We start from the raw sequence: 23602 nt of genomic DNA on the forward strand, positions 1-23602 counted from the left end.
AATATACTTTTTTCCAGTTGCGCTCAGCATAACAGCTAAATCCCTCTTCATCGTGTTTACTTTGACCTCTGAACTCCACTAATTGACCGGACTGTAATACATTTTCGAAAAACACGAACCGGTTTTTCTTTGCATTGTTTTTTCTCATGTTCAATTCAGCGCAATTTTTCAGGAAAAATTCAATCTGGAAAATTGCTTTAACATGAATGAATACATTAAGTCGTTTGTTCACGGCCTTTCTGCATTCCTCTCCGGTTGACCTTGGTGTCCTGCCAAGCTCCTCCTCTCCAAACCCCCACTACCAAACGTCCTGCCCCTCATTTCCCCACTTCACCCTCGACTTGCTTCCTCCCTCCCCGCAGCTTTACATACTCTGCTTTTTAATTCGACTCCACCTCCCCCCTCGTTTTAAAAGGACACAAGGGGGAGGCTCGACACCCGAGAGGAGGTCACGACGGACGGAACGATGCGAAAGTAGGGGGGGGGTTAGAAGGCGAACCACAGCGTCGGTGATGGAGGGAGAGAAGAGGAGGGGAAGGGGGGGGGGGAGGCTGAGCACATGAGAGGATAACTGCCTGTTTGCTCACTCTTGTCGTCTTGCTCCCCCTCCTGTTCGTTCACTTCCACTCGCAGCGCTCCAACCGCCAGGCAGCCAGCTCCTAGGGATGCCCACCAAGGTCCCCACGTGAAGGGGAGACCGAGGCGGGTAGGGGTGGGGGGCGGGGGACATAGTGCGAGAGAGACGAGGCGGCGGCGGCGGCGGGAATAACGAGCTACGCCGGAGGGATGCGAGGACCGACCGGAGGAGGAGAGCGACGTGGTACGTGTGACTCAGTTCGGCATCGCCGTGGCGATAAGCCCGTAATTAGCCTCTTGTTTGGACATCTTTTGCTCCCCCTGTTGTGCGTGTGTGCCGTTATGTTGCTTATCAAAGGCATCACTGACATGCGTGTGGATTCATTATATTTTTTGTTCCCACAAGAGGGGTCATGTGCCTGTTTGCCTTGTGTGGGTGTGTGCGCGGAGATAACCGAGGATGGACTTTATTGCAGAAGGGGGGGGTCTTATTTTCTGAGACTGTGCAGCTTCACGGGATGCTCCGACGAGCGAGACGCGTCCATTGGTGCGAGCTTTGCAGATTCCGGCACTGTGCTTCCCTTGCATATACTATGTCACTCGTTGCGTGTTTAGGATGGGGGTATCCACAAAGTTTCACAAGGGGGAGAAAACACTGACTGAGGGAATCCCATTAGTATAGTTATATCGTGTGTGCATGTGCGATTGTGAACGTGTGTGTGCGTGCATGTGTGTACGCTATGCTAGGTGGTAAAGAGCAGTGCTTGGGAATTTTTTAATTATAAATTGTAAACATTTATTTGAGTTATTGCTGTCAGGTCGGTGTAATTTAATTTCTAGTCTGAAATAATGTTTTTTTCATTCCAATTTGTTTATTTAATATATTTGTGGATGCTTAATATATAATTGGAAGCAGTTTCTCAAACTTTTTATTTGAGTTTACCAGTATGTCCAGTTAAAATAAATTTTCCCCCTCAATTAGACATAAGCTTCTAAATTGGAATTTTTTTTTATTGTGATCTGTGAAGTTTTGCATTATTTTAATGTAATATATTTTGTAATTTAATTCATTGAAGTGGTTGCTTCATACATATCCAATTCTTCACCTAAATAGTATACCGTTACTATTCTTGTCTTACTTGCTTTACTTTAAATTTAAGATATTATTCCGATATCAGTCACTATTAATTTAATATAGTTCCTTATTTAATTCAACATAAAAATATCAATCCAAAGAACTAATCTGTCGTCTATCAAACAACAGTTAGGCTCACGTCGGATTTCCTCGGAACAAACATTGACTGGCGCTATCAAAGTATGCTCGTCACAATCTATTAGCCCGCTTAGGATGGGATTTTCATTTCAAACACGCCATTGTTGGTCCACGACGGACAGATGGGACAAATCTATGCTGGCACTCACGTCCCTGGAAAAGTTGGAAGCAATCTGGACTTCCTTGGGGAAAAGCAGCGTGATTACAACTGTCACTCAAGCAACCCTCTGTTATTTCACACGGCGAGACAAATAAACACAAAGCGTCGTCTTAAAATGTAAAACGACGTGAAGTTGCGTGCCAGCGAGGCAAGATAAACAAGCGGCAGCGTGCGTGGAAACGCTACAAAGGCGTAGGAACGTCTTCAGCCAAATTGCAGTCGTGCCTTCCAGATATCCATTATTTGCAGGATTCCAAATTAAAATGCTATTTGAACTATTTGGCTGCAAAACAACGTGCGTGTGAAACATCTAATGATTTTTATCCGCCGTTATGTTCAAAGGCAAAGTTGAGCTCGCAAACATTTGCCCATGCAGACACGCGGCGGCGTCATTAGCATTCACCCGGAGTTCTCCAATTATCACTCTCCTTACGCTTCTGTTTTTCTCTCCGTGAGAAGCCCGAGGGAAACATTTGGCTTTTTCACTAGCTAAATGCTCAGCTATATTGCCATCTAGTTTTGCAAATGTTCCCTGTTGCGAGGAAACAACACTCAACATGTACCTATTGTCATAGGCCACACCCCTTTATCAATTAACCAATCAGGTGTTGAGCAGCGTAACATTGGTTTATTGAGTTTTGATTGGCTTATTGTCATTACTGTATAACTTTATGAAGAACAATCTTAAAAAATATTGTTGACATTTAAAACCGGAGGCTGGAACAGATTAACGGCATTTCCATTCATTTCATCAGGGAACGCCGATTTGAGATGCAATCCTTTTGAGTTACAACTCGTAACGGCTGTTTTTTGTTTTTCATTCCGGTTGTATCGAGTCAAATAAAACAAGCCCACCTCCCCCATGAGGCTTCACAATGCTGAGCTGACAAAATAACAATCTGCAAGCGCATCTCCAACGATGCAAAGGCTCGGTGTGCGTCGCGGTTGTAAATTCCTGCGACGGCAGCGTGTTCGCCGGGCCCCGTCGCTGATCATACAGCTTTTCTTAGTTCCTCTCCAGTTCCTCCTTAAACGCCCTGACACGCTGATGCTCCTGATTTACCACTCCACTGAACCCGAGCCGTGACATTTCCTCTTTGCGCCCCCCCCCCCACCCTCCCCCGGTTGCCTTGTTTTTTACCGCCTCCCCCATCGCACTTGGTCGGACTTCTCTCGGTTGGTCTCGCAACATCACTAAATATAACCGAGCGTGTCTACCTCCTCTCCATCCTCTTCCGCTAGCTGCCGCCTCCTCCGAATCTCAACGATGTCTGACAAGTCAGAACATGGCCAGATGAGACGACGAGATATTTTTTTTAAACGCAACAAAAGAAAACCTTCCAACCTACGCAACACAAAGTGGAGGCCTGTTCTAAAAATAACTCAGCCGAGATGGAACATTATGATTTCCTAGTAACGTTCTAGAAGTTCTAGAAATAAAGTGAAAGATATTTTAAGGCCGTGCGGCCATTCCGGAAACTTGGCCAATTCCAAATTGTTTAAGAGCCGTCGCAAGATGAGTCTTTGAGGGAGATGATGAGACGTGACCTCATCGCATGGCTAGTAAGAACGGTGACGGAAGAGCCTCCTGCGAGTGGTAAACAGCAGGCAAGCAGGCTGTGCTGAAGCTTAAATAATAACCTCGGAGAGTTATGAGCCCAACTGTGGCATTATGCGCTTGCACACCTTCTTCCTCCCGCCCGGTGATTTATCTCCAGTCTGCCAATAAACCTCAACATGAAAATGTCACATGTACGGAAGGGTTGGCCTCGGCCGCGGGAGCCAGCCCGGGCGCCATTACCGGGGTCCACATTCATTAAATTGTCAGCGTAAATTTTTTGATCTGGAGGGTGCTTTGCAGACGGCGATGGAGGAAGCGCAGTGGCGGTGGGAGCGGGAGGTTCTAATGGCAGATGGGGGGGGTCATGTGAAATTGCGTTGTAGCGTCGGCGGGAGCGAGAGTGATACAAGTGGCACGGCTGATAAGAAGATGGAAGAAAGATAGAAGGGAGTGGAAGAGGATGACACCGTCGGGAGTGAGTAGGGGGAATGGCCGTGTGACTGGCGGCAATGGAGGCTGAGGCAAATCTGTCAGGATGGAAGCTTGAAACAGATTTTTTTTTTTCTTACAAGAAAGCCAGACGACTTGAGAGATACGGGATATTAATGAAAAATCAGAAGCATGGCAACATGGTTGAAGCCAAGAAAGATTAAAGTAGAAAATCCAAGGTCAGTAGGCTGTCTATTAAAGTAGCAACCAGGAATAATTGGGTTTGCCCGGCTCCCTCTACAGGGAGGTAGTTTTTTTTTTTTTTTTTTAACACGTAGACCTTGGTTATTGACAAAATTCCAATGCTACAGCAAACCATAATGTGTACCAGACAGCTGAAAAACCAGACAAAAAATTTTTCAAAGTTTGAAGATCATTATTTTGTATTCAGTCTCTGTACAGCAAAGTATCAGATGGCCCGTGGACTCGGATAATCGCTAGAGCGACGTTATCTTCATCGTATTTCCGGCAGTCATTGCAGCTTTTTCGCTAAATCAGGTTGCTTTTTTTTTTCTCCCTCCACCGACTTCTGGTTTGAAGGACGGAACTCGGCGGACAGATGGTCAAGTGTGTGTCATGTGTGTAGCAGGTGTTCGCCATGCCCTTGTTATTTGCTCCAAGTCACAGAAGCCAGGCCAATTAAAGCATGGTGTCTCCGGATGGGACGTTTGCACAAGCACTGCTCACAGCTCTAAAACGGAACGTTGCGGCGACGCTCGCGCGACATGAGAATCATTTCCTGCTGCTCCGCCAATATTACGGCCCATTAAAGTGGGTGATGCGAGGTCGCCATGGCAATGACAGAGGCGGTGTTCCCATATCATGCCATCCAAATGATGGCAATGCTGCTATTCTGAGAGATAATGACCGCTATTGCTAATAAATGGCTGTTGTTGCTCCGACGCGGGTTAACCTTGCGCTCCTCGTATACTTTCGCCCTTGGACCTCGGGATGATTTAGTAGTCCAGGTGAATCATCATAAGCGGCTTATCGACAAACAGAACACAAAATAAACAGGAATCGCCATCGTTCATCCCTAAATCCATTAGCGTATACGAGTTTGATATTTGGCCTGGAGGCTGCGTCTTTAATCGCCGTTAATCCCAATAAGTGCGCTTTTTTATTCCAAGATGCTCTTCTTGCGGAGAGAAACAGAGAAGCGTGAATAAAAGTGTCAGGCCCTCGGGGTGTCGCTTCCTCGCTGGCTCCCAAGATGACCTGGAAGGTGCCAAGGTGTCACTAATTCCGCCACCCGCAGACTAAAGAGCGGAGAATTAGCCTGTCACTTCGGAGAGGTAAAAGTAATCACAAGCGGGAGTTGAGTAAAAAGTGCAGATAAGGCAATTGATGGGGAGTATTTGTAGCGTCGGTGGGACGGACGGATGGGCGGACGGAAGACGGAAGCGAAGACGAGGGCCACGGTGTCGAATGGGGAGTGACGAGAGCAGGGCCGAGCGTGGCGGACAGACTGTCACACGGCGGGCGGATGAATCAGAGAGGGTGTCAGCACGGCGCATCATCAAGAAGTCCGGAAGCGCCGCCGCCGCCGCCGACTCCCCAACATGGCGGAAAGGAGAAATTGCGTACGACGCACGCATGTGAGGGAGGTATGACAAGAGTCAAAACACGCCGCATTGAGTGACATTAGAACACGGACTGTACATAAACAGTGGCGCCCGCAGTGCGTGTGAATAGGCCTTAATTACAATCTTGCTATTGTGTTAGCCGAGCCTTTTCTTTTGCCACCTCCACCCTGTCATTACATTGGCTGATTGATCTCTTCTTCCTCCATTCGCCGTTGACCCGGCTTCTCATGCATTTTTAAAATAGCTGCCTACCTTATCGCTTCTTCATTATGCTGAGGGAAAAAAGCGCGGTGGCGTTTCAATGGAAACGCAATAATATGGGAACAATTACAGTCTCTCACAACTCCCTCTTTTGTCTCTTTTTTTTTTTTTTTTTTAATAGGCGTTTCTACTGTATTGAGCCACGAGGAAATGACTCGGTGAAAGAAGGGCCGAGAGAAGAAAAGAGCTTTGAAGGGGGGCAATAAAACCAAGGAAGTGAGAGCCACAAAAGTCGAATGACGCAGGCTGTGATGGAGAGCCAAGCGGGTCCGGTCTATAACTTGGCCGTCCTTCCTCCCGTTGGCCCGGAGGACACAGCGGTTGGAGAGGTCGAACGGCCGATGTGATTGACACAAAACTGAAGGACAGGTTGCATCCTCCCTGCTTGTTCGCTCGGAATTGGACTCTCAGAAGAATGGCAGGCGAGAGCACGAGAAGATATGCGGCAGTTTGAAGAGTATTTATACTGCATACATTTATTTTTCTACAGATAAAAGATAAAGGACTTGATTCTCTTCCTTTTGACCTTTCATCATCTTGACCTGTGAATATGACTTTACCTTGGATTCGAGACAAGGGATAACCTGTGCACGAGCCAAAACGGACGTCATTCCAGACGACACGTCACCGAAACTCCCGATCTCTCGCTGTATTAATGTCGATAAGGCAAATGGAAAATCAATGTCCTTAGCGATGCACCGATAAGCCCGGCCGGGCCTTTTGCGTCACATCGGACTGCCCGCAGAGTCGTTGGATGTTGGGGGAGAGCCAGAGGAAAGAGCCATGGTGAGCAAAGAGCCCAACCTTTTGCTGACGGGCCAAACCAACGGCAAAAGTGCCCTGGCAGAAAAAACGGGGACAATGACCGTGCGTTCGGTGCTGCTCAATCGCGACTCCCCGGATATCGAGAGTCGCCTGAGGCGGCGCCGCAACCGCACCCACCAGGTCCGCTTTAAAGACCTGGAGGATGGCAGCAGCAGCAGCGGCAATAGCGGCACAGGTGAGAACAGCCACCGGAGGCCGACAGCAGACTGCGATAGCCCTCATCCTCTGCGCAAACATGGCAGCAGGTCCCCCAAGGGACCGTGGGGGGACAGGGACGGACCACGAACTGACAGCCTCCCCGGTCAGACCTCCGTGGTGGGGGCGGTGCGCGGGGACATGGCGAGCACGATCGAGGTCGTGGCTGCTTTCTTGGCCAGGGCCCCTCCGCATCCGCTGACACCGGGGCCCACGCGTCGATGCTGGGCACCGCCGCAGAGCAACTCCCTGACCTTGCCAATGACGCGCAAGCCAAGCACCAGCACAGCCATCCAGACCTCGCCATGCCTGAAAAAGTCTCTCTCCTCCACGCACACCCGAAGCCCCAGCCTTGGTGATTCCTTGGGCATAGATGGCGACGATGAACACGACTCCCAGGATGAGTACTTGTCACACAACCACGTGGCGCTGCCGGGCTCTAAGGACCTGAATGGTTCTCAAGGGCCCGTGGATCGAACTGTGCTCGAACGGAGGTCGAAATCCTCCAAGACGGACGTGAAATCACCTGTTGCTGTCACAAAAAACTCCAGACACAGTTGTCCTCCATCAGTCCTTCACAACGCCGAGCCATTCCACTGTCCCACCGTGTCCTGCCGAGACGGCCCCAAGCGGCAGGGCAGTGTCACCCCCTCGCTGGTCAGGAGGCGAAAACGTCTGAATAGGACAACGAGCGATCCTGGAAAGGAAGTGCACTACTGCACCACTCCTACTCAGACTGAAAGCCCTCGTCCGACAACGCCGCATTCAAACACCAGACTTTTTACTTCGCGAGTTCAAACCGAGTGCACGTCTGCCCGTTTAAAATATTGCACTACGCAAAGTCAAACGGAGGGTAAACAACAGTCGGCAGTCCAGATTCAAAACAGCGACTCAAATTCGACCCTCCCTTTAAATATTACTCAGCGCACCACTCAGATACAAACAGACTCTCGCTTGCCTTCGCCTCCAGACCGTCCACCGTCCCAGACGCAAACATCCGGCCTGAACGCTTCACCGCATCCGATAGAATCGTCAAACTCAGATCCAATTCAAGTCGAGAGTCCTCTAGCGCCAAATGGCATCCACGAGCCTCCCTCCACACAAATAACTACTGTGCCTTACTGTTCATCTCCGCCCCCTACAAGCGCACCGACACCGAGCCCTGAACAATGCACTGAGCCATCTTGCGCCCCGTCGATCGAGCCGGCTAGCGTCCCCTCACACCCTTCGGCGTCCCTTCCCGTTTCTTGCTCCGCGCCCACTGTGATCCCGCAGCCCGTCTCGTACTACACCCACGTGACTCCGCCGGAATTTACCAGTGTGCCGCCCGTCCGCTCCGCCCCACTGTCAGCAGCACCAGCATGCGCTACTGCAAAGTGCACCTCAACTGTGTCAAACATGGCATCATCAATAACCCTCGCCCGCCTTACTCCTTCTTCTGCAAGTAACCCAGGTGGGGCTTCGTGTGATCCCACACACCAAACACAGGCTCCAAATCTCCCACCGTGTTCAATAGTGACCCAAGCTGCTTTGTCTTGCACCTCCATCTCCTACTACACGGGCTCTCTCCACAATCCCGCCACCCCTTCGTGTACAACCCTCATCCAAACCGTAGCGCACTGCAACATTCCGTGTCAAGCTTTGCAAAACACCTCCTCGGTCAGCGTCGGCGTGGTGCCCTACTCCGCTCCGGTCCCCAAACTGACGTGTACGTCCCCGCAGCCGCCCGTCAATCTTCCACCCCCGCTCCATTGCGCCACGCCGACAAAAGCCGTTCCTCTGTACTCGTTCCGAGCAGCGCCGCCATACACCCCTCCCTCTCAGGCTCCCTTGAATGCTCAGGATAAGAGGGGCATTCGACTCCCACCCCCTGCCCCGCCGCCGCCGCCCTACACGCCACGTAAAAAAGGAAATGACCCGGCGGCGGCTGCGGTCCGACCATCCGTGCTCAGCGCAGAGAGCAAAGCCAATGAGAAGGATAAAGACGAGGAGAAAGAAAAGAAAGAAGCTGTAAAAGGCACGGACACGCCGAAGCTCTGCGAAAGAGCCAGCTCTCCGAAGCACAGGGCGAAAACTCCGCCAGTGAAGGGAGAAAAGCTATCCTCTCCCGCCAAGGCCTGTTTTAAGCCCAGCTGTCTCAGCTCAGCCCAGGCTCAGCTTGGGGTACTACACAAAATGCTCTGCGCAGGAGCCAACGCTCCCAACAGCCAACACGCTCTCCCTCCAAACCAGCAGGGATGTGCCGTTTCCGGGGAGAAGCCCCTAACTCCTGCCCAAGCTGACACGTTGAGGCAGGTACAGGAGATTCTGGGAGGCTTAGTGTCCGGGGCCAGGTGTAAATTGGACCCGGCTCGAGTGACAGAGAAGCTCCTGGGTCCCAACGGGCCCTTGCGTGACATTCGCAGCCTGCAGCACCATCTCCATAGTCTGGAGGGGGTCCTGGAGACCAGCCAGAATACCATCAAGATCCTACTGGATGTCATTCAAGATTTGGAGAAGAAGGAGGCCGAGCGAGACGGGTGAGGCAAAATTTTACTTCAGCACGGTTTGCTAGTCTGCCTCACAATTTTAAGGATCAAGATTCAGATCTAGGCTCCAGGCTTAAAACATGGTCTTTGTTTACCCCATGGTTGTTGTTTGGTTTGTACTCAAGCTTCCTCCCACCTCCAGTAAAAACACATCAGGTTTATTGAAAATTATAATTGCATCCTAACCACCAAATAATGAGAACAAGTGTGAGAGAAAACAGACGGTTCAGATGAACACGAAGCACGAGAGATGAAAGATAAAAATGATGCCATCCTTACTAAAGATGTACTTCAAAATAAACACCATGAATACATTCATTTAAAGCTAGCGAGCGAGAGCTATCGGTCGGACTGAATGATGAAACAATAACGACATTTACTTAAATATTTTAACCTCCATTTTAAGCTAAAATACAAGTATATTTTCAGATTTGCACAGAGGCTTTGATAGATGATCCATGATTGTTGTCTATAATCCCACAGAGAGAGGGAGGGTTAACATCAAGAATAATGTCGAAGCTCTTTTCAACTGGGGGTTAAAGCGAGCTCTCAGCGTTGAAGCTTGAAGTCAAACAGGGAGCTTAGTCACATTTCAACGTGTAAATATATGACCGGACGCCTCGGGCTAATGGAGCTGTAAACCCGAGCTAGCGGGGGCATCTCCCGGGCCGGGTGTTGCGAGGGAGCCATCTGCTCGTCTGCAGCCTGACGTGAAGAAGACTCGGCGGGTATTTATAAGTTATGAAGAGCTGCTCGTGTGCAAAGTCAACGCCGGTGTGACGCCAGAGTACCTGCTGTTTTATTTCTCGACAGCTAATTTCTCACAGCCAGGGATACAAACACACTAATGTAGTTGTTTACTTTGGAGTCTTCTGCTAGGAACATGAAGTCGTCCTAATCGATCAGTTGTCGATTAATCGTCGCTCGATTGCCTTACCAAGAGCGTACTAGAAAAGGGACGTTACGATAATACCAAGGAAGCGGCTTTCCGTCGACATCTGTTGTGCCGAAGCGACGCTGCCGTCCCGCTCGACTATTTATATCTCGGCCAACTTTTACCCCGGCACAATGTAAGCACGGCGAGCCCCCCGAAGGCAAACGCGGCGGTGGAGCAGATTGAGCGTCAAGTAGAGGAACATGAAATATCGCCGGGCAGGCGGCACCGAGGGGTTAGGGATGAGAGCTCGTCTGTCATTACTTTGACGAGCTCTCGCGTCAGTCATGCCAAGGCAGGATTCATGACGCATCAGACGTCGGCCTTTTGAGGGACGGGCGGCCGTGCCGACGCGCGGAAATCATCTCCATCATCGCGTCGGCGGTTTGGGCTCAGCTCTCATCACCGTTTAATTCATCTACTCAAGGCTTCTTAGTCATCTCTGACGCCTTATCGCCGCGACACCATGATGGCGTCTGAGGCGTGTAATCCCAATCGTGCATCGTTGCCACGACGCTTCTCTTTTAGCCTGCTCTAGCACGGGAACTCGGTGACGGGGCTCGATCCGATGCATGCCGACTCGACTTTTACCTCATAAGCATTATTTTATGCCCCGAGTGATGTAGTGACTCATGAGTTACGTAACAGGCAGTTGAAGGAGGAAGGGGAGGAGGTTTGCTTGGCCAGTGTAGCGTTCATTAAAAAATGATCAGGGGATTGATATTTTTTTTTTGTGTTCGCTCAGCAGGGAAAGGAACGCACTCACACACATTCACACACAAACTCGTCCTGTAACCCCTGATATGTCATCTCAATGCTTTTCCACAGAAGACATTCATACCGAACCGGTCAGGACATTGAGAACTGCGGGACCTGCAGGGATTGTGCGTGCATCATCTACAGGTATTTTTTATTTTTGGGGAAATGGCGGTGAAAAATGTGACTTGAAATGAACATTCATTCCCGAAAACTGGATACAGAAGTTCGGAATCGGGTACTTGGACCTGCAGTGTAAAAATCCATCTAAGTGTGGTTATTTGTTGCATCCCTGGCGTTACGCGTTAAGGCAACGAGAGCACATTGCGTGTCTCGGCGCGCGGTTATTGTGCATCGCGCTGTCATCGCGCATCACATCACGTTTGGGGAATTCGGTCGTATGGCTTCATCGCAGAGTCGCTTCTCGCCGTCGCGACACGCTTGAGTATCCGTGGTGGAACCTGCGCCGCGCCGTTTGCGCCGGATTATAATCTGATTAAGGGGAACTAGCACATATTCGCTTCAGAAAACAACAAGTCGGGTTACGAGCGCGGGACCGACTAGCACGGACAAATGGAATTTGATGACGACTCAGGTGATTCACCTCGACACCTCGGCGGGAAGACATGCCAGGCAAACAATGTCACACCTCTTCGGCAACCAAAACATAATGAACACCTCTGGGTTGGTCATCCATCCTCTTAACTCAGAGTCTGGCAGGTACACCGGTCGGACTGATTGCGTCGCACAATTAGATTTAGCGGCGCGCTTGTCGCCTCATTATTCGGGCATGCTAATATAAACGGCGGAGGAAAATGGAGTAGCTTTCATCTTAAAACTAAGTTGACATTCATCCCAGCAGATGGAACCAATACAGGGCAGGAAGATCACTTTTGAGGAAGTGATAAAACGCGCGTGTGGATTGAAACCGTTTGGAACGTTTGCCTCGATAAGACATTCATCATTATCGTCATCATCTCACCGTGCTTTCACGGATGGGATGAGACGATTCCGCCGGGTCGTCCGAAAAGTCTCCTGTTAATGCATGACGAGGCGGATTGTCTGCTCGGCCGAGGTGACGAGGGAAGAAAAAAAAAAATCGTGGGAGGGGAAAAAAAAAAAAAACGAGCAGTGTGACGGAGAAGCCGTAACATCTGACAGGACAGATTTCATCAATTCCCCAAAAAAAAAAAAGAAGAGGATCTTGAGCACATTACATCAGTGGAGATGAAACGCTCTCACAAGGAGGGAGGGAAAAGAGTTTAGAGAAAGCGAGTGATTTTTAGACTCCAATATTGCCTTCACCCTAGTTCGACCTAGCTGGAACATCAAATGCAAGACAACCTTTTGAGATCTCTGAAAAAACATCAATCCTTGACTGCTCATCCTTCGTAAGCCGTGGAAACAAATTTCAGCTCTGATTTGGCATCCTAGACAATTGGCGTATAATATTTTTAAAATTATTTTTAATATCATTTTTATAATTGATAAAATTCAAACAAAATAAAAATTTAGAACAATTTTTTAATCACTATTTACTTGTACATAACAAATCAACATACTAAAATGAATCGGAAAAATCATTAATCCGATATTGCCCCTACAAGATCCGATGCAAGAAAACGATGCTCAATTTTACCAAAGATATTCTTGGTGTTGAATTTCGCAGCGTCCTCTTTAGCGGAATTATGTCATCGTGAGATTAGGACGAACGACTACTGTACATTTTTCTATGATGCAGCGCATTTGAGTGCGGGGCTTTGTTCTCGGAACTTCTCGCCAGGCTAAAAATTGATGTAAAAATGCTAATGGCACTTTGCATGCAAATGCACTTGGCAACAGAACATTACATTTTGAACACTTTGTACCCGACGAGGAATCCCTCTCTAATTGAACACTTCATTTGTTCAGCCTTAAAAAAAATAAAAAATAAAGGCTTATTACCGTGAGAATAATACATGACACGTCCGATACTATTTATCGGGCACCGGTGGCGCATTGATTGCGTATTAATATGTAGAATCCGATTGCGTGACCATGCAGGAGAGTTAATTAGCGAAGGCGCCCCGCCCCACCCTCGGTGTCATCATTCTTGTTGCTAATGGCCAACGTGAGAGTAAAGTAGAGCCTAACAAGGAGCTGTTGTGCTTAATCCCTGTGGAGTGGAGCCTAATCAGATCTGCACTCTGCTGCTTTATCTCTGCTCCCCCTCACTCGCTCGCTCCATCACTCGTTTTGGCCGGAGGAGCTCCGCGAGCTTGCTAGCGCGTAGATTAATGACTCTCAGGACCCGACGTTTGCGGACAAAGTAAAAGTCCGCCCGGTGTTTTTCCTTTTGCTCTTATTTTATATTTTTCAAGGCAATTCGTCATCCCCCGCACCGAGTGGTAGATAATTGAGGAAAGGCTTCAGCGGGGGCGAGTCTAGAAATGTTGTTTTTGAAATCACAACTAGCGCCGCACAAATAAACCGCCCACCACGTTAAGTCGAAGCTAACGATTCGACCGCCCGCACTGCGCGGTGACTATTCGCCAGAGGACTCGTTCACCGGCCGCTCCGACACACGTAGGACCAGAGCTTATGGACTCACGAAATCAACGGGGAGTGATGTCGATGAACATTTTGTGACAGCGCCTACAGTAGCGACTCATCCCGAGCCACTCTTAAAGCGCGCACCCGTCATGAATCAGCGCTTCCTGACGCACATCCGCACTGACACGACATTCCTTTCTTCGCACGAGGCCCTTCGATTGCCGGGAGTTGAGCAAGTGTGGGGAAGAAAAAAAAAAAGTGGGTTAACTCTCAATCGCTCAACTTTTTCCTCCCTCCCCGCACGCGTTCTTCCATTGACTGTGATAACTCAGTCAAATATTCATAGGCATTAAATCTTAATCACGACGGCTTTTAGGCTTTAAAAAGTAAAAATAACGTGAGGAGATGATACCCGGGCTACGGGATAGTGAGATGGATTTGGGATGATGGAGTTTGCGGACGAATGGCTTCATCTGAACAGATGACGGACAGCGGCCAGATGAATGAACGGACGACGGCTGAACGGATGGCCGAATAGGTCGGCCGTCGGGTTTGATTGCTTCTATTGCTACTTCCCCCCGCTCAGCTCGGCCCTTCTTCCATCACCATTCATTCGCTTTACCAAAGTAGCCCAGGGTGGAATTGAAAGCATCAATCGCTCTCCACGTTGTTCCAACTCTGGCCCGGAGCTGGCGACAGCTCCTCATTGTCTGAGAATTCATCCAAGGCAACATCGAGAAAGAGCGGACCTTCCTCCTTCGATATATAACTCGCTCTTGCAATCCTTCACGCGCACAATCTGTTTCCTACTTCTGCGCCTTCAATATAAGTCTATTTCACACCAAAAGGGTGAGGGAGGGAGGGGGGAGAATCCAAAGCCCCGTTGCTGGAATGGGAACAGCATGGGTAGAGGAGACGGCAGCTACCTGCAGCTTGCCGCCTTCCATCAAAGCCAAATGAAGCGGAACACGAGGCAGCTTTATTCAGGGGAAACCCACACGTGCGCTATAAATAACGGCATGCAAATGAGCGAGAGCACGTCCAAACCAAATCTGCGCGCGCTAGTATAGGGACAAGCAAATTACACATGAACCCGGTTTCCTCGTGTTCACGGTCACCGGGATATTTCCGAAACGCGATACCGCCTCAGGGCTCGGCGTTCATGAAACATTGACAATCCTCTGACATTAGCATAACCGCTAGTGAAAAGAGCCCACTTCCTGGGAGATAAGATGAATTCCCAAGAAAGTAGCAAGGTTAAAAGGAAGGAGGAGAGGAGGGGTTGGGTTGTGGGGGGCGGGGGGACGCGTTTCTGTATTTGAAGAGGCAGTGAAGCGAAGCCAATAGAACTGATATGAATTTTAAGAGGCAACTCTTTCAGCGACCGGCTCACTTTTGTGACGAATTACATCCGTGTTTGAATATTATGCAAAGTACGTCCAATGCAAACATGCAGCGTCAGTGGAGAAAGCCGGAGTTGATAAATGGGAGAGTTCCTTTCGTATCGTCTGCAATCAATCAAATTTGAAATCTCTTCCGGGTTTTGTCGCTACAACATACACAAAGTGAATCAAAGGCTCTTTAGTTGAGCATTCGGCGGGCGACCCAACCTATCGATTAACGAGGTTAAGTCCCCGGGGCCGATAGACACGGAGGCAATCTCGGGGATTTGTTTGGCTCTTTCAAACATATCTGACGGAACATTGATCATCCGCCAAGCACGCATGGCCTCCTCCGACCGATAACACCGAGGCGGGCGAGAGATAAATATAAACGGAGAGCGACCCGACACATACAAGCTGCCGCGCTTTTGTTATAAATGAATGTGAGAGACGTATTTTCACTCTCTGAAGAAAGATTTGTCAGATTCTTGACTTTGACCTTTCTCTAACGACTCTGTCAGAGCTTCCAGACCTGCTTCTGTGCGCTTGCGTGATAATGGAGAAGTGGTGTGTGTGAAACGTGGAAAAGGGCAGGCCGGGCACTTCTTCTGCAGTAATCCATCTTCACATTTGGGGGGTTGAGCCGCCGCCGCCGCCGCCGCGCAACAGGCGCCTCACGGGGGGACGAGGATATGCACCGAAGGCGTCGGCCTCGTTCTGAACCGCCAGGATGAAATCAAGCGGCAGTCGTCGGGGATTTGGCGGGGGGGGGATGTACTTGTTCTATGTTCGCTATTCTTTCAAACAAAGCACAAAGAGAGAAAAGTGGGCTCGAAAAAAACTTCTTTTCTTTCAAACAAAATGGGATTAAAGCAGGGGTGTCAAACCCTGGCTCGCGGGCCAAATTTGTGTAATTATATTTGGCCCGTCAAGACAAATTCTGAATTTATATGTCAATACTAAAATTACAAATGTTGCTAGCAGGTAACATCTTAAATTTTGTTACCCGTCTGAACAAAAGAATCTGCAGTCAATATTTACTCGACTTTACTCCGCCCCCTTGGCGCGAACGCTTGTTTGCCTCTCGGTGCATTCGCGGGATCTCGGCGTGAACGAGGCTGATGAAAGCACAGTGAGAATGTAGCAACTCTACTGTTCCGTCAAGCATTAAATCCTCGTCGTCGACGGGGGGGCTCTAAATAAAACGGCGACCAGTGTTGCGCACACTTGAAAAATCTCTGCTCTGCCGGGCAAACGACTATAAATCCGATATACGCCGCTGAGGTTACAATAATCCTTTCGCAAAATGCTGCGGCCATCATGTCCACTGTTTGTTTTATGTGACAGATGTACTGCCGGGTGTGAAAACCTGAGCGGCCAAGAAGTGCGAGAGAGGGAACACACAAAAAAAAAACAGAGAGCGTTTGTTTTGCCGTAATCACAGAGCTCCCAACTGGCGGCGACGCCGGGAGCCAGATGGTGCCCATCGCCGTGACGATGTGGGATGGGAGGGGGGGGGCACCGCCTCATGTGGATGATGTGTCATATAAATACTAATCATGCTTGAAACCCACCCACAGCTAAATGAGATCCCTAAAGCTCCTCTTCTCGCACCCACTCGCTCCTGAAGCTTGCCAGTGGTGGCAAACAAGTACAAATACTTTATTTGTACTTAAGTACATTTTCCAGGCGTCTCCTTTGATGCAGTGTGAGCATTTTCGCCACCTCGACTTGTCACGTAGTAAACATCAAGGTCAGCATTGTGTCTTCCTCATCACGACGGGGTGCGAGTGCGACGGCCTCCAAAAGTGCGACGCGGATTGCAATTATTGTCGAAACCAGACGCTTTGAGTCTGTCTCTCGAAGGAAGCGAACGTGCGCGTGACAAAACGGAACAGATTCTAAAGAGCAGACACCCCCCCCCCCCCCATGCGACCCTGAACAGGATAAGCGGTGTTGAAAGTGGATGGATGGATGAAAGGACTTCAATGGACGCCTTTGTGGGATGTCTACGCCATGGTTTGGAGGGGGAAAAATGTGTCAGATGTTCCGGACTTTGCTCGAGTGAACCTTCTCTTAATAATCATTAAATATGCAAATAAATAATCCATATGCATAAGGAGCTAATGTGACGGTGCCCTGCCAAATCCAGCAGAGGGCGCTGCTTGGACCAATTAGTTTGTAATGTTTATTTAAAGGAGGTATTTATCGTTTTACAAGGACGCTAATGAGCACCTTAATGGAGAGGATGTGTCATATTTTGACGACCAGAATTTGTCAAAATAATTTATTTACAGGTTAATCTCCTTAATAGGTGGCTGTTTGTTTTTCTCCCCGTCCTTTCTCTTCCAGCGGATGCTTGAGCATTTTAAACACTCGGCTGTCAAATCTTTCCGGGTAAAGCAGCGATCAGTCAATACCTAAATAATGCATGCGCCGCATCATTTAGCAGCCATTTTCTCATGCTCATCCCCGCGCCAAGCAAAAATAAATACACCCCGCTCGGAAAAGGCGCAGCATCCCCGTCGCCGCAACAACGGGGATAAATCATTTCTGTGGGCGGCCGCTGGCTTGACTTGTTAGGACAGACTGTGTCAGCACACCTCAGCGCATATGTTGCACTAAATTTGTCCCACAACAGAGACGCCCGCCCGAGAGGCTGAAACAGTAGATTTTGCTCCAATTTCCTCAATAGCAGCAATCCTGCCGGAGCGACACTTCAGCGCCTTTCCTCACACACACACACAATAACAATCTCACCCTTATTTTATTTTTTTCCCCCTCTCCCTTCCTGACGGATTTGTTAAAGCTACTTCCTGGCAGCATAAATTTGAAAACGCAGGTATACTGTAAACCGCGTCGGCCATGTATAATTGAAAAGCGGCGGAATGTTCAGCGGGCATACAGATGCCCGCTTTCCAAAGTACTCAGAAAATAATTAACATCTCTCCCAGCTGTATTCAACCTTCATTTAAGTACAAGTCACGAGCTCCGCTACGAATTCTTGATAATTGCATTGCGACGCCAGGAACGTCCCGCGCTTAAGAGGCTCTACAAAACGTGGCGAACCAGCAGCTAATTGTGCACTTAGGGGGCTAAATAAGCAGGCCCCGTTCCCTGAGATTGGAAACAAACGAATGAGATCAATGATTATTGATTTTTCTATGAGACTCGGCAGCGAGCGTTAACAGCAAACGAATGCTAATTAGATCCGGGTGTGCTGTAAAAATAGTGATTTCCTAGGAATGTTGGAAACGCTCCCGCGCGACACATTGAGCTAAAGAGGTCGCTCCCAGAGGTGAGCGACAGACGCGTCAGCTGGGATGCCTCCCAAAGTCAACCAAAAACGTTGAGCGGGAATTTGCCTGGAACAAATTTTTTCCCCACGGAGCTACCGGATGGCGTCTGCCAGTCTCACTTTTGGCTGATATTGACATGTATTTGAACTTTGCACAAGGCCCCGCCTCCCCCCACATGGAGTAATCTGTGACAGGCGCACAATGGCGGTTCTTGAGCTGGAACTCCTGACTGCGTTTATTTCCTCGCGTTTCCTCGGCAATCAATCATCCTTTCGCTCGCTCTTTGCAAAGCTATTTGATGCGGCGTCTGACCTTTAACCCGTCGCATCCTTCATTTGCTGTCAGTAAACAACACTTTGTCTTATTTATTCATCGACTTGCCGGTGTGTCTGGTTGCTTTGAAAACGTTACAGAAAGAGCTAAAAGTTGCTAGTAAGATCTTCGGTGATATAAACAAGGAAAAGATAAAGATGGCAAAAACTCAAGTAGTTGTAGGGCTGGGCAAATAATCAAAATGTAATCATGATTGTATATTTATATAAAAGTCACACTTGGTTTGCCAATGCTAATGCTAACAGTCAATTTAACATCCTTCTGACAAGCTAACGGGAAATTAGCATCGTCTTTTGGGAGTGATATTTTTTCAAATAAATATTCACACAGGAAATTAATTAAGGCATTTAAATTCATCAAGTTATAATAATAATGAGCAATCGTAACTTTCCCTTTCTCCTCATCTTCATGTAAAAACGTGTTTATGAATCACGATTCCCATTTCAATCGAAATCATTGTGACTATTATTGGCATCATCACCCAAAAAAATAATACTTCAATAAGGTAGAGATACTGAGATGCACCCAAGGTTCTGAGTTTTTAATCGTAGCGCTGACACGCTGCCAGGACCTTCAGCGCCGTCTGAACAGCCTCCAAATATTCTCAATAATAATACGCTGCTGTCTTGCGGCGTAATACGACCTGACTGCTTTCAGCGTCCCGCGATTAGCCGGAATTAAACAATAAATTCCACTCCTACCTTAGATGACTGGATGATGGATCCTCAAGGGATTATTTATTCATGTTGAGGCCGTTCCGTTTCATATGCCTCGTCCTCTTTCTCCTCCTCGTTGTTGTCGTTGAGAGTTTTGTTCTTCATCTTCCATTTCAATGACCTCCAATCCTCCGGGGATTTGATGCAACGTTGATGGTTTTCTGTGAAAGAACAAGATAGCACTTCAGTGTTCAAGGCAGAATGAGACGGTCCCATTATTGCAGCAAAAGCGCCTGCTGTAGAAACACGCTGCCATTTTTAGTCCTAAAACTTAGAAAGGAATGGCCGAAAAGGTCACATAGAGTGAACTCACAATTCAGCTATTTTTTTTCTGTCCATGGTTTTTGTTTCCGTATGTTAAATGTAGGCTAGACATATGTACTGTACTGGAGGCTCAGCTCCTCTTGGCTTATCAGTACAGCAGTAATATTAGAGATTATTTTTTGGGAGCTGATTTTAAAGCTTCAAATATTGGTATAGTCTTCAGCTCTCTGTGACCCTGAACAGGATAAATTATTTTTAAAAAAGTGCTTGAATATTATTAAGCAATGTGAGAAGGGTAGGCCCGACAGCTGAGGTTAAACTGGAATCCCCATGGACATGATGTTCAAAGATGATATTTTCATTTGCGGTGAAAGCAGCGAGCAGGTGGAGAAATATTTAGAAAGGGTGGAGGTATGCACTGGAGAGGAATAGCATCGCCTCAACGGAGGAAGTCCTTGTATTTATTCCCAGCATCTGCTGCTGCTGCCGTCAGATGAGAAACAGCCGCTAACTAGGCCACTGCATAATAATAAGCAAGAATAGCAGCAAAGGAACGGCAACAACAAAAAAATAAAAAATAAAAGAGTGAGTGGGCGCACAGCAAGCAGCAGCCCATCGCTCGCTGATATCAGTCACATGACTGAGCATCATCCAATGGCGTTATTGCTTCTTATTTGGCATTTTAGCGCCGAAATTAGCATCAACAAAAAAAAGTCTCGGGGAAATGCTTTAACTGCAATTACTGGATATTATGTGGACTTTCTAAATAAGTTTCATCACAAAAGTATGCATTTGAACTGGGGTGTGTAGACTTTTCCTATGGACTCTATCCACTGACTGTGTTTTTTTATGTCACCCCCTCCCCATGTAGCGTAGAACACGACTTTCGTCTTCAGGAGGGTCAGGTGGTCCGCACGTGGAAGGTGGGCGACCCTCCCGAGGGCTCGCCCCAGACCTCAACCCCTCCCTCCAGCACGCCCAGCCAACAAGACTCTCCCCAAGCTGTGCGTCCCACAGCGCCCACCAAGAAGAACAGGAAAAAATGCTTCTGGTTCCTCTGAGGGGAGGAAAAAGAAAATACTTTTGCTACTGCAATACGCCCGCAGACGGGGGATTTCATGAGCGAGCTGGAGGATTACGACCTGCAAAAACTGTGGGAGGACGAGACGCAAAGGTTGAGATTCGAGCGCCTTGTTGTTGGAGGTGATGACAATGCCTTGATGTGCTTTTAGAGCGCTCCCAAAAGGCCTCTTCAGCTTTGTTATGGCGCGGGACGGTCGCTTCAAGTGCAATATGACTAAGCAATGATGAGATGTAAAGAGAAGAAATATAGATTATCTACACTACGCACAAAAAGTTAGGGACAGTTGGCTTTCGGGGGGGAATTCAGGATGAGTTCAGTTTTTTTTGTGTACTTTTTGCCCAGGTTGCTCTTCAACAAAGCACCGAAGGGCAAAATTCACAACAGGTCAACCAATTAATTTCTAAGAAGGTCCTCATGCAAAATGGCTGAAACCAACGGACAGTTGGACATGCGCAGTCATTGTGCATTGGAGGAGCTAGGATTTTTTTTAATGGTATCTCAGGGGGTCTCTAAAACATAATGTCTTGAAAACCCAGAAAATACTGATGAACATTCAATACATGTTCTCTACGTGGGACGGGAGGAAATATGTGAAATCATTTTCTGAAAATACCCCAAAGTCATCTGGTCTGGTACCGGGTATATTTCAGGGGATCCAGTGCCCTCATGGCCCCCCCTCTAGCTCCGCCAGTGCTATTATAGTACATCCTGAAATTTCATGGTAAGAAGGCCAACTTCCTTAATTTTCTTTGAGCAGTGTATAAACATATATAAATATATATATATATATCTATTCAGTCAACTATCAAAAGGAATTTGGAATCATCGTCATTAAAGGACTAATGAGGGTCAGAACACCAGCTTTTATATTCAGAGACATTTAAAGACACCATCAAAGACTTGTATTTCAAATATTTTAAAAAAAGACATCTTTTACTATTCGGTGGGAGAAAACCACTCGGCATTTCCATGCGCAACGACTCACGCCCCCCCCCCCCCCCCTTTGTCACACCCACTCTCCACACGCATAAAAGCAAAAGTACATTCACATGTCAAAGTATATAAGAGACTTCTGTGCATATTCTGCCATGATGTTATATTTCAGATATGGATTAATGCTCTATTAAAAAAAAAAAGTATTTTACCACAGCTGCTTGGAGTGCGCTGGCGTAGTTTGTGTGTAATCCTGGATAGAGTTTTTTTCAAAAGTTCGTTTCCCTTGGCATCCGAAAGTGTCAAAACATGAAGAAAAATGTCCTTTTCGAAAGATTAAGTGTCCGTGTGGCTCGGGTGTGAAACAGGCCAACTCGAAATGCTTTTCACTCACACAGCCCACTTTCCTGGCCACTGCGGGGCAACTCGGAGGAAATTAAGCCTCGGCTGTTTGACGGCTGTGAGAAGTCCCAAATATTACTACTTAGTGATTCATGACACACATAAGCTGCTTCTAGCAAGGCTCCGAGGTGCTGTGAGCTTCTGGCCTCCTTTTAGTGCGAGCAAAAGCAAAACTTTATGAAGATTGTTTCGCCGCTACTTGCCGTGATTGGATCGAATTCAGTTTTGTTTGCTTTTACTCATAAAGGACACAAATACATTTCAAAGTGATCTTACAGTTAAATATGAGTGACATGAATTGATTTAAGAGCCAGGTGTCAAACCCAAGGCCCGGGGGCCAGATTTGGCTCCCCAAATCATTTTATGCGGCCCGCCAAATCAAATTATGTTTCGTGCAAAAAGACCAATCAAGTGTCATCAGTTTAAAAAATATTTTTTTGTTACTAATCCCACATCGGCAGGACACATCTACCATGCGGCGGGCCCTCATACAGTATAGGGCGCCGCAGTCATTAATCTACTATGGCGCAGCCTGTAATCCTCCCGACGGAGTGGAGTGAGTTTACAGCGAGCGATCTGAGCCCAGCCTGAAGTGGCGGACAAAAGGAAGGCAAGAAAAGAAGTGCTTGAGAATTCACACTGGCAGCGTGGGCACGTGGAGGGATGCTGTGTGTGTCTGGTAACAATTTTGTCAGCAATGCGGCTCTTCAGCTCCGCGTCGGCGACACGTTTTATTTTTGAGGCCTCCGTCAACAACGACGTGTCGCGATTCAGCGTGACGTCGGTAGGAGGAGCGTGGAGAACAAGCACGTCCCCGCTCCGGGCGTCAACAAGTGTGCATAATGACCGTGTGAAAACGACAACTAGCCCGGCATGCTGCTGAGAAGCTAATACATGTAGCCGCGGGTGTTTTTAGAGGAGGATTACCACAGTACAGTGGCAATGAGGAACGAAGAAATCAAAGTTGTAAATTTACTGGAATTGAAGCTTTCATTTTAATTGAGAGAAAAAGTTGTATAAAGTGGACTCCCACCATTCGGGGGCTCAGGGCCAGCCCAAAAAAGAATTGATACAATGCTATTTTTTTCCTCAAATATGTCCAACCTTTGTTCTCATTTTATTCTCTCATACTTCAAAAAGAAATAGAGCGTGCTGTTTAAATTATAGTAAAGACTGTAACATCGATAACGAATGAACAGAGGGAGTTTTACTCCCTTGCGCTTGTGAGTCTCTTCACGCTAAAATGCTGGCCAAGCCTAATCGGCTGCTTCAATGAAAAATCACTGAGCTGAAAGTCAGGCAGTCTATAAAAATAGCACTATTTATTTTGAAAGCCAACCCCGAGTCTTTGTATATACAGTTCAGACTCTCTTGGAGTAGCACTCAAGAACAGTGAGTAAAAAAAAAAAAAAAATGAAAATGGTGAGGGAAAAAAAAGAAATTCCAACATTTGATGCAATTTAAAGCAACAAATGATGCGACGCAAACGTCTCTTCTGCGTGAATTGGTAATG

At 47.8% G+C, this 23602-nt stretch overlaps 2 protein-coding genes across 3 annotated transcripts in view; one reads left to right on the forward strand and one right to left on the reverse strand.

Annotated features, from left to right (window-relative positions):
- Positions 1 to 23602, reverse strand: part of zgc:73226 (uncharacterized protein LOC402792 homolog) — a 35937-nt gene that overhangs the window by 5748 nt on the left and 6587 nt on the right. Inside the window, exon 3 of the mRNA XM_049737963.2 lies at positions 19392 to 19567. The gene's annotated coding sequence lies outside the window, so the exon portion shown is untranslated. The remainder of the gene's footprint in view (positions 1 to 19391; positions 19568 to 23602) is intronic.
- On the forward strand, positions 322 to 21903 carry LOC125979552 (mucin-2). 2 transcript variants are annotated; one of them, XM_049737897.1, is made up of 4 exons: positions 322 to 861; positions 6028 to 9445; positions 11217 to 11291; positions 20542 to 21903. In XM_049737897.1, the coding sequence occupies exons 2-4, from the start codon at positions 6690 to 6692 to the stop codon at positions 20729 to 20731; spliced, it is 3021 nt and encodes a 1006-aa protein (XP_049593854.1). In that variant the 5' UTR covers positions 322 to 861; positions 6028 to 6689; the 3' UTR covers positions 20732 to 21903. The 2 variants fall into 2 exon arrangements, with proteins under 2 accessions (XP_049593854.1, XP_049593855.1); XM_049737898.1 differs by having other exon boundaries at positions 11220 to 11291.

This window comes from Syngnathus scovelli, chromosome 13 (genome assembly GCF_024217435.2).
Source record: "Syngnathus scovelli strain Florida chromosome 13, RoL_Ssco_1.2, whole genome shotgun sequence".
NCBI lineage: Eukaryota > Metazoa > Chordata > Actinopteri > Syngnathiformes > Syngnathidae > Syngnathus > Syngnathus scovelli.

What these genes read in the sequence shown, in the direction of transcription:
- LOC125979552 (XM_049737897.1), top strand. Translation starts at nt 6,690, where the DNA reads ATGGTGAGCAAAGAGCCCAACCTTTTGCTGACGGGCCAAACCAACGGC. An exon ending in AAGGAGGCCGAGCGAGACGG is followed by an intron (nt 9,446 to 11,216) that starts GTGAGGCAAAAT and finishes GCTTTTCCACAG; the next exon opens with AAGACATTCATACCGAACCG. An exon ending in TGTGCGTGCATCATCTACAG is followed by an intron (nt 11,292 to 20,541) that starts GTATTTTTTATT and finishes CTCCCCATGTAG; the next exon opens with CGTAGAACACGACTTTCGTC.